We start from the raw sequence: 10,000 nt of genomic DNA, 5'->3' as shown, positions 1-10,000 counted from the left end.
CTGGGTAAAAACAACAGATGTAAAATAATCTGATGTGATTCGTCAATAGACCAATTAGTGGAAAAAAACATGAGAATTGGGCTGCCTGTGTAAACGCAGCGAATGAGGCATATAGGGCCGATTCACAATTTATGGGAGATACAGTTCTGGCGAAAATAATCCCATTTCAGCCACCTGTCCGTTGAATCGCATCAGTAATCATTTTGGGGCTTTCAAGTTTATCCTGGGTGGTGCACAGTCTGGTCACACATAGATGGCGGTAGTCCAATTTACAGGTTGCTAAACTGCATTTGGAGATATCCGAAGAAGAGCTGCTCTGATAATCTCGCGATATCTGACACCTTGAAACTTCCCCATGAGCGCTTGCGTGTTCTCTTTCTAGCCGGCGCCTGAGAATGGGTACGTGTTTTCATCTTCGGGTCGCTGCAAGAATCCTTGTCCATCAGTTGTTTACATCAGGACTATATCTATGATGGTTTGGCATGTTAAAGTGTATCTTAATGTAAACGGTTATGTTGTTAAATTGTACGAATAAGCCAATTGATACTTTTTAAAACGGAATTATTGTAAAACAATGTCTGACATGTAACAAGATGGCGGCTCTCATGGGCTAGTCTACCTTTGACTTGCAATTGAGCGTAATTTGCTAATAATTCTCGAATTTCACTCAGTCTCTTGTAATGTCTGATGTTTCTAAGTCTATTTTATCCCATTAGCGTTAATATACCTTTCTGTGTTGAATTGTTTGGTTGAAATATTGCTTGCGATTCCTCGTTAACTAGCTAGTTAGTGATGTTGCAATGATTAGCTAGCGCTAGGCCTTCGGACGTCTTCCACGTTTTCGCTCACTGAATTGATTACGTTTCAACTAATGCATCGCGGCTAAATCTGCATGGTTAGGAAGTTTATCTACTAGACTGTGTTCAGTGTCTAACTAGACTAGGTAGTATGTCAGCGGGCTACTCTTATCTCGCTGACACTATGCTAATGGCTACTCACAACCACGCTAGCGCAGGCGAGCCATGTGTAGTTGTAGTGGTTCCCAACCAGCGTCACTAGAACCCCTAGGGATACTTGAGACCATAGGCCTACTGGTAAGTTGCACGTAAGGGGAACCTCTATTCGGAGAATCTGTGTGCTTGAGTGAATATGATGACAACTAGGTTTCCGAGATTACTGTGCGGATAACCACCTTGGAGAACTGACACTCAAAAGCACGTGAAAGTAACTGCTTGGTTAGGTTAATTCGGCGGAGTTTGCGCCTTCCTCACCAGTGTCTTGCTTCTGTGACCCAGGTATCTCTAGGGACAACTGGCATAAACGCCGCAAGACCGGCGGCAAACGAAAGCCCTATCACAAGAAGAGGAAGTATGAGCTGGGTCGTCCTCCAGCTAACACCAAGGTAACGACTACACCGACCACCTGTAGTGATGCTACGGGGTCGACTAAGCTATAGTAACTCAATCTAGACTTGTTGCCTGTGGGGATATCGGTAGGGGAATGTGGCGTAGTAGCTAGTTCAATGGGAGTGTGGATTTAATGCGGTGTGGATGATTAGACATTGACCATAGGTAGGTCTGTTTTGGCCGTTTTGGTTCAATTTGTAAGGACCTACCAATGACCCGGACTGTCATAGTTACACTGACACACCGATGCCGAACAATGGGACACGTGTAGCCACTTGGTATCCCTATGCATGTAATGCAATTAATTCACTCGTGATGTATTTTTGGTTTCTACTAAAACAAATGTTGCCCGTCTTTCCCCGTGTCCTAGATTGGACCCCGTCGTATTCACACGGTGAGGACCCGCGGTGGCAACAAGAAGTACCGCGCTCTGAGGGTTGACGTGGGCAACTTCTCCTGGGGCTCTGAGTGTAAGTCTCTCCTCGCTCTGTCGTGTTCTTTAAGGTCATCACTATTCCCCTCAGCTGGATGAGCTGAAGTCTTTCCATGAAGATATCCATGTCCAGTTCTGCTACTGAATGCTTGTGACGATATTCGTGACTCTGAGAAAGACTAAAGCTAGATTAACTCATTAAAACCAAACATTTTTGGTGATTGAACTCAATTTCACCCCGTCTTTAGCGTTTTAATGCTACCTGAAATCTAATGGTCCTTGTGTTCATTCTCCAGGCTGCCCTTGAAACAAAATGTTTCATAACTCCAGTAATTTCACAGCATTTTGGTGGTATTGACACACTTTAATCTTCAGGCTGCACTCGTAAAACCAGGATAATTGATGTGGTGTACAACGCCTCAAACAACGAGTTGGTGAGAACCAAGACCTTGGTGAAGAACTGCATCGTCCTCGTGGACAGCCTGCCCTACAGGCAGTGGTACGAGGCCCACTTCGCCACTCCTCTGGGACGCAAGAAGGGAGCCAAGCTGGTGCGTACAAGACTGTCCCAAATGGTGCCTGTATTTCCTTACACTGCTACAAGCGCTTTTTCTGCTCTGTACCAGTCAACAGATTGGCTCCCAAATGGTGCCTGTATTTCCTTACACTGCTACAAGCGCTTTTTCTGCTCTGTACCAGTCAACAGATTGGCTCCCAAATGGAGCCCTGTTTCTTAAACCTTTTGCCGTAAGGCTGACAACGGCTACGGCTGTTGTGTCCCAAATGGTAACCTTTGTCTTACCCAGTGCACTATTGTCCAGAGATGTGAAAATTCACGTTTGTCCATAATGTTGATTAGGATCTCTGGTCTTCTATGAATATACCTTTTGTCCAGTTCTGCTACTGAATGACTGATCGATATTTGTGATTTTTATTACAAGGCAAGTTAACTGAGTGACACTAAATGTACTGTTGAATGGGATGTTCTGATATTGCAGCTAAATGACTAGTGCTCTTACCAGGGGCAGCTGCACTAGTCAATCACAGGTTATATATTGCAGCATTGTGCCCATTTAATCGCCTAACGGCAATCTGTCTTTCCTGTGTTAAGACTCCTGAGGAGGAGGAGGTGATTAACAAGAAGAGGTCGAAGAAGATCCAGAAGAAGTTTGACGAGCGCAAGAAGAACTGCAAAATCAGCTCTCTCCTTGAGGAACAGTTCATGCAGGGGAAACTCCTTGGTGAGTCCACAGCCTCAACTGGTTAGCGCTGCCGGCCCGGGAAACACTCCTGGACGTCCTGGATCTACAAAGCGTCTGAGTAGGATGTTCTAGGGTCTGTCCAAATCGGATATCTTATTAAAAGGCACACCTACTCTGAGCTTTGTGGATACAGGCCCAGGTCCTAATTATAGCAGTGTTCTTCGATCCATATTCTGGTACTGAGTGTGCAGGCTTTGGTTCCAGACCACCACTAACATACGTGAGTGGCTCTAATCGTGGTTTTCAGAACTGGCTGAATCGGGTGTGATGGTGTAGGGCTGGAACAAAAGCCTGCTCGCCCTGTAGGTCTCGGAATTAAACTTGGGGGGGGCCACACAGGATGTGCAGGCTTAGGTTCCTCCCTAGCACTAACACCTAATTGACTCAATTTAATGGCACGACTTGCACACCCTGTGGGTCTGGAACACTGCTTTACAAGGTTCATGATGAGATCCTACTGAATCCTCAGCGACGATACGCCTTACCAATTTTCTGATGGGGACTTCTGTTACTTGCTAGTTGGTGCGCTTGTCTTTTGACTTGGTAATATCCATGTCTTGGCTTTTCCGCCGCTCTCTCCCTCCTTTCTCCACTTTCATTAAGGCTCTCCTCTCTCTCTCCCTCCCTGCAGCCTGCATTGCCTCCAAGCCGGGCCAGTGCGGCCGGGTCGACGGCTACGTGTTGGAGGGTAAGGAGTTGGAGTTCTACCTGAGGAAAATCAAGGCCAAGAAGGGCAAATAGTGTACAGCAGTTTGATACCACATCAATAAAAACAAACATCCCACATCGCTGTCAAGGTCTTTTCTTTTAGAGTTATGGTCTTGGGTGGTTGACTACTGTAGAGTACGTTTTTAATTTAACTAAACTGATTCAGTTTTGATTCCTGGACACAGTTGGTTTTAGTAGTCTGGTTCAATTCTGAATGTGCTTCACCAAACTTGACAGTTATTCAACTGAGTTGGCTGAAGCACATTCAAATCTGTGAATGGGCTGTTTGTGAGTTTTGAGATGGTTGCAATAAGGGCCTTAGTGGTTTAAATGGGGGTTGACGAGTGTAATCTTCCAATAGGGTTTTGTTTAGTTGGTCTTTTTGCTGCCGCAGCACTGTCTAGTGCCAGGTTTGCCATCTCCCTGGCTCTCCTGTCTCATTCCAGTGCCAGATTAACCTCCGCCACAGGCAGAAGGGCTGGCCACAACACTGGCCCCTCCCTTTCGATGGCAGAGAACAAATATGAAAGGTTCATTGAAATCTGCTGAATAAAGTGAGATCTTGAACTGATCTGTGTGATTTGATTTTTGGGTAAAGTTGATAATGAAACAGATTGGTAATGAGGCTTCTAGTCACCTCTTGCGTGTACTTGAACATACCGTTCAGTCTAAATTCCAAATGAAAGTTGACTGCATGGGGTTTTAGAAATGTATACACTGTATAATTTTTATAACTATTAGTTCACATGGGGTCTTGCAGAAACAGAGCCTGTCCAGCCTTTTCCTAACATGGCATCTCGTTCCTTATGGGTCTAGTCAGAATATAGATGCTTGGCCGACAGGGCTCCCACTGTTCTAAAGGATATTTCTCAGTGATGTCATACCATAGATGGTGTACTCTAGTGCCCTAAAGCCTGTTGGAGCATGGAAGCACCGTTTACATTTTAGTCATTTAGCAGACGCTCATATCCAGAGCGACTTACAGTTAGTGAGTGCATACATTATTTTTTCATACTGCCCCTCACCGTGGGTTCGAACCCACAACCCTGGCGTTGCAAATGCCATGCTCTACCAACTGAGCTACATCCCTGCCAGCCATTCCCTACCCTGGACGACGCTGGGCCAATTGGGCGCCGCCCCATGGGTCTCCCGGTCGCGGCCGGATACGACAGAGCCTGGATCGTTTAGAACTTACTTTGAAGTAATCACCTGGGTGGGACTTCCTGTGGGTGAAGTCGGGATCGCATGATTCCATGTGGGTTGTCAGGCATCTAGCTAATGAGGGCAGATTGTGAACAGTCAATATAGATGGATGGAGGACTTACCGTTGTGACTGCATCGGCAGCTCCGTTGAGTATCTCCATTTTTAAAGTAGTACATTTTCTTAATTGGCTGATTACGCCCAACTCATAGGAATCCCCACCCAGTTGACCACATTAAAATAGTGGAAGCCCTCAATGTTTGTTAAAACTGGTTGTATTAATGAGCAGTAGCGGTGCGTGGGTAAAATCACTGAGGAAGCCAAGCCAGTAAAAAAGCCATATTACAACCTATGTTGTGATAATTAGGTTTGTTTGATCTATAACCCATTGATTCATACTCCTCATGGGCGGCGCACAATTGGCCCAGCGTCATCCAGGGTAGGGGAGGGAATGGCCCAGCGTCGTCCAGGGTAGGGGAGGGAATGGCCCAGCGTCATCCAGGGTAGGGGAGGGAATGGCCCAGCGTCATCCAGGGTAGGGGAGGGAATGGCCCAGCGTCGTCCAGGGGAGGGAATGGCTGGCAGGGATGTAGCTCAGTTGGTAGAGCATGGCATTTGCAACGCCAGGGTTGTGGGTTCGATCCCACGGTGAGGGCCAGTATGAAAACAAATATGTATGCACTCACTAACTGTAAGTCGCTCTGGATAAGAGCGTCTGCTAAATGACTAAAATGTAAATCTACAAGAAGGCTATGACAAAGACGAGTCGCACAGTGGCGGAATAAATTCAACTACACGTACGTTTGTTTCATCACAAAACCGGAGAGCAACATCTGGTGAAGTCCACAAAGCAAATATTGCAGGTAACCAACAGTTCTATCACCGGCAGCATGGTCAAGCAAGTTAATGTTTTCAACAGTTTGCTAATTTAGAACCATCGAGTTACCACAAGTCAGCACAAAGACAGGAGCGCTGCCTGCACTATTCCTGCACCATTTCAACTTCATGTAAACATCAAATCAACAAGGCTATATATGCTTCGTTTAATACACTGAAAACAAACTTAATGATACCAAAAACAATTAAGTCCAATCAATGTTGCTAAAAAATCATGTCTGTCCATGGGGCTGATTTGTGTGTGTACAGGTAAAACAAAAGTTGACACCCTACTTGTAGACTAGTTGGCAAAACGATCTATGGCTCTGTGATACAGTACACTTTTAGTTTTTGTTGTCATAGGTTGCCTAACTACAATGCTTGATACTAGCCTACAGTTCCTCCCGTGGACAACAATGCACCAGCTAGTGCAGTTAGCTAGCTAGTTAACGTGAGCCTACTAGGCTACATATTGACCGTCAATCGTCTCAGGACAGAGGCACAATATCTTAATTTATGGTTGCACCAGGACAACGCACAGTTGAGTTCCGCTCAACGCTGATTGGCTCATTCTTTTATTTGGGAGGAAAAGGCCAAATTCACGCTGGCATCAATCAAATGCTACGGTGGCAACATGTCATGCTCTTTAGGTCCAGACAGCATCAGATACATTTACTGAGACAGAGGGCCGCTGTTTCCCTCGCTTGGATGATTTCTCCGGTGAGATTCAGCAACTTGTGAATTTACGGAAAGTTATGAAAACACAAGAGACGAAAGATAAATTATTTTATCGGTCAAATATTTGGGGAAGCCTGGCTTCCCTTGGCAACCATGAATACATCCACTGTCCATGAGACCTCTATGAAAACAGGCACAACTGATAAAGATGTTTGCATTACCGAAGTGCAACGTGTCTATTTACATTTACGTCATTTAGCAGACGCTCTTATCCAGAGCGACTTACAGTTAGTGAGTGCATACATTTTTTCATACTGGCCCCCAGTGGGTATCGAACCCATCACCCTGGCGTTGCAAGCACCATGCTCTACCAACTGAGCTACAGGAGGCCTACCGTCAGTGCATTCTTAACAACCTAACCATTAAGAAACTTATGTTTGATCGAATAAGCGTCACGTACCAAATTAGCAATAGCATTTTTGGGTTGACTAAATTCAACACTCGTTGACCTCCATAAAAAAATTCCTCACTTCGTGGGCTTATTTTTCATGGACATATTTTGGGTGGAGTAAACCCTCCCGCGTCACTTCTTCCTCTGAGTATACTCCTGAGCAAACAATCCATAAAATGGGTCAGTAAATCGCCAACCTTTGCTTTATACCTGTTCAAACAACACATTATTTTTTTGTATTTTATTAGGATCTCCATTAGCTGTTGCGAAAGCAGCAGCTACTCTTCCTGAGGTCCACACAAAACATGAAACATGACATAATACAGAACATTAATAGACAAGAACAGCTCAAGGACAGAACTACATAAAACATTTTTAAAGGCACACATAGCCTACATATCAATACACTCAAACTATCTAGGTCAAATAGGGGAGAGGCGTTGTGCCGCGAGGTGTTGCTTTATCTGTTTTTTAAAACCAGGTTTGCTGTTCATTTGAGCAATATGAGATGGAACAGAGTTTCATGCAATAATGGCTCTCTATAATACTGTATGCTTTCTTGAATTTGTTCTGGATTTGGGGACTGTGAAAAGACCCCTGGTGGCATGTCTGGTGGGGTAAGTGTGTGTATCAGAGCTGAGTGTAAGTTGACTATGGACACAATTTGAGATTTTATTATTGCATAGTATTTATATCAGCCCTCTGATAACAATGAAGAGCAAGACGTGCCGCTCTGTTCTGGACAAGCTGCAGCTTAACTAGGTCTTTCCTTGCAGCACTCGACCTCACGACTGGACAATAATCAAGACTAAACTAGAGCCTGCAGGTCTTGCTTTTTTGATTGTTGTGTCAAAAAAAGCAGAGCATCTCTTTATTTTGGACAGACCCTCTCCCCATCTTTACAACCATTGGATCTATGTGTTTTGGGTGGCAGTGTGCAGAAGTAATAGAACACGAAAATGTACTACTTCAAAATGGAGATGGTCTTATTATACCGCCTCTCACTAACCAGGTTTCCATCCAACCTGATGCATGAAGAAAGTCACGGCCGGGCTGATGGAAACTATTGCCGGTACAATTTTATAAAATTCAGACAGACAAACAATTTGTTCATTCAACATGGTGGGATCTTTTTGTTTTTCGCTAAAAAATTAATTATGCGAGAGAAGGCCCGGTGGAAACTCTATGTGCAAATACTGATATGATAACCATATCGAAGTAAAGTTGGAGTCACGCGATGGCGTGTGGTCCTCTTCCCACTGCGACTTGGGAAAGCGTGCAGTTTATTAGGCTACAGAGGAAATAATAACTTCGCTGGGTGATGAGCTTCGTGCTCCTTTCCAATAAATATCGAGGGTCTCATTCTGGTGACATGATGATTGATGCTTGGCTGCCGTTTGACATAATGCAGGTAGCCTACCCCCCACTGTATCTGGGAGCCGTTGGCTAGAGCGCGTTTGCTTTACATAACATAACTATTTAGGGAAGAACAAAAAAAAAAATAGAAAAAAATGTGGAAAAAAAAGTGTTTCTAATTGAGAGTTTAGACCTAGAAAAAAAACATGACATTTGTTTTCTTAGCGTTTAAAACAAGTTTAAGCTGTAAAAGAGACCCCTGTAGTATCCTAAAATCAACTCCAACTGCATTAAAGCTTGGTCCGCTGTTGGAGCGATAGTACATCACTGGGTCATCTGCATATCAATGGAATTTACAATATCTGATATCATCACCAATGTTGTTTATATAAAGTGAGAACAATAGTGGGCCAATTATTGAACCCTGAGGGACCCCTTTAAGTAACTGTAAGGGGTCAGACTTGACCATGACGGCCTGAGTTCTATCTATAAGATAGTCATAAAACCATCGACAGGCATCAGTGCCCAGTCCTATAGATGACAGCTTAATCAAAAGGATAGCATGGTCTACAGTGTCAAAAGCTTTTGACAAATCTACAAACAACGCAGCACAGTGCTTTCTATCATCTAAGGCATTTGCAATATCATTTACAACAAGCATAGTGGCCGATGTGGTACTGTGTTTAGATCTAAAACCAGATTGATTGGTGCTAAAAATACTGTTAACAGAAAGAAAAGATTGTAACTGTTTGTTGACTATAGATAAATCCAGAAAATCACATTGTAGGACTTTTAATGAATTTATTTGCAAATTATGGTGGAAAATAAGTATTTGGTCAATAACAAAAGTTTCTCAATACTTTGTTATATACCCTTTGTTGGCAATGACACAGGTCAAACGTTTTCTGTAAGTCTTCACAAGGTTTTCACACACTGTTGCTGGTATTTTGGCCCATTCCTCCATGCAGATCTCCTCTAGAGCAGTGATGTTTTGGGGCTGTCGCTGGGCAACACGGACTTTCAACTCCTCCAAAGATTTTCTATGGGGTTGAGATCTGGAGACTGGCTAGGCCACTCCAGGACCTTGAAATGCTTCTTACGAAGCCACTCCTTTGTTGCCCGGGCGGTGTGTTTGGGATCATTGTCATGCTGAAAGACCCAGCCACGTTTCATCTTCAATGCCCTTGCTGATGGAAGGAGGTTTTCACTCAAAATCTCACGATACATGGCCCCATTCATTCTTTCCTTTACACGGATCAGTCGTCCCTGGTCCCTTTGCAGAAAAACAGCCCCAAAGCATGATGTTTCCACCCCCATGCTTCACAGTAGGTATGGTGTTCTTTGGATGCAACTCAGCATTCTTTGTCCTCCAAACACGACCGAGTTGAGTTTTTACCAAAAAGTTATATTTTGGTTTCATCTGACCATATGACATTCTCCCAATCCTCTTCTGGATCATCCAAATGCACTCTAGCAAACTTCAGACGGGCTTGGACATGTACTGGCTTAAGCAGGGGGACACGTCTCGCACTGCAGGATTTGAGTCCCTGGCGGCGTAGTGTTACTGATGGTAGGCTTTGTTACTTTGGTCCCAGCTCTCTGCAGGTCATTCACTAGGTCCCCCCTGTG

The 10,000-nt window shown here is 44.3% G+C and overlaps 1 protein-coding gene and 4 non-coding genes across 5 annotated transcripts; all 5 read left to right on the top strand.

Moving 5' to 3' along the window:
- Positions 1-308: 308 nt before the first annotated feature.
- Positions 309-3,885, top strand: LOC121580537 (40S ribosomal protein S8). Its single transcript, XM_041895476.2, has 6 exons — positions 309-399; positions 1,296-1,402; positions 1,777-1,876; positions 2,215-2,390; positions 2,951-3,080; positions 3,733-3,885. Exons 1-6 carry the CDS (start codon positions 396-398, stop codon positions 3,840-3,842), a joined length of 627 nt encoding a protein of 208 aa, XP_041751410.1. The 5' UTR covers positions 309-395; the 3' UTR covers positions 3,843-3,885.
- LOC121581719 lies at positions 1,145-1,211 on the top strand. Its single transcript, XR_006003254.1, has one exon. It is a non-coding gene; the product is annotated as a small nucleolar RNA SNORD55/SNORD39 (small nucleolar RNA).
- Positions 1,544-1,651, top strand: LOC121581723. The gene has a single exon (XR_006003257.1). It is a non-coding gene; the product is annotated as a small nucleolar RNA SNORD46 (small nucleolar RNA).
- On the top strand, positions 1,948-2,016 carry LOC121581721. The gene has a single exon (XR_006003256.1). It is a non-coding gene; the product is annotated as a small nucleolar RNA SNORD38 (small nucleolar RNA).
- Positions 3,886-4,200: 315 nt separating the features above from the next.
- Positions 4,201-4,332, top strand: LOC121581731. Its single transcript, XR_006003265.1, has one exon. It is a non-coding gene; the product is annotated as a small nucleolar RNA SNORA35 (small nucleolar RNA).
- Positions 4,333-10,000: the final 5,668 nt, after the last annotated feature.

This window comes from Coregonus clupeaformis, unplaced genomic scaffold (assembly GCF_020615455.1).
Source record: "Coregonus clupeaformis isolate EN_2021a unplaced genomic scaffold, ASM2061545v1 scaf0393, whole genome shotgun sequence".
Taxonomy (NCBI): domain Eukaryota; kingdom Metazoa; phylum Chordata; class Actinopteri; order Salmoniformes; family Salmonidae; genus Coregonus; species Coregonus clupeaformis.
This window is presented reverse-complemented; position numbering and strand designations above follow the sequence as displayed.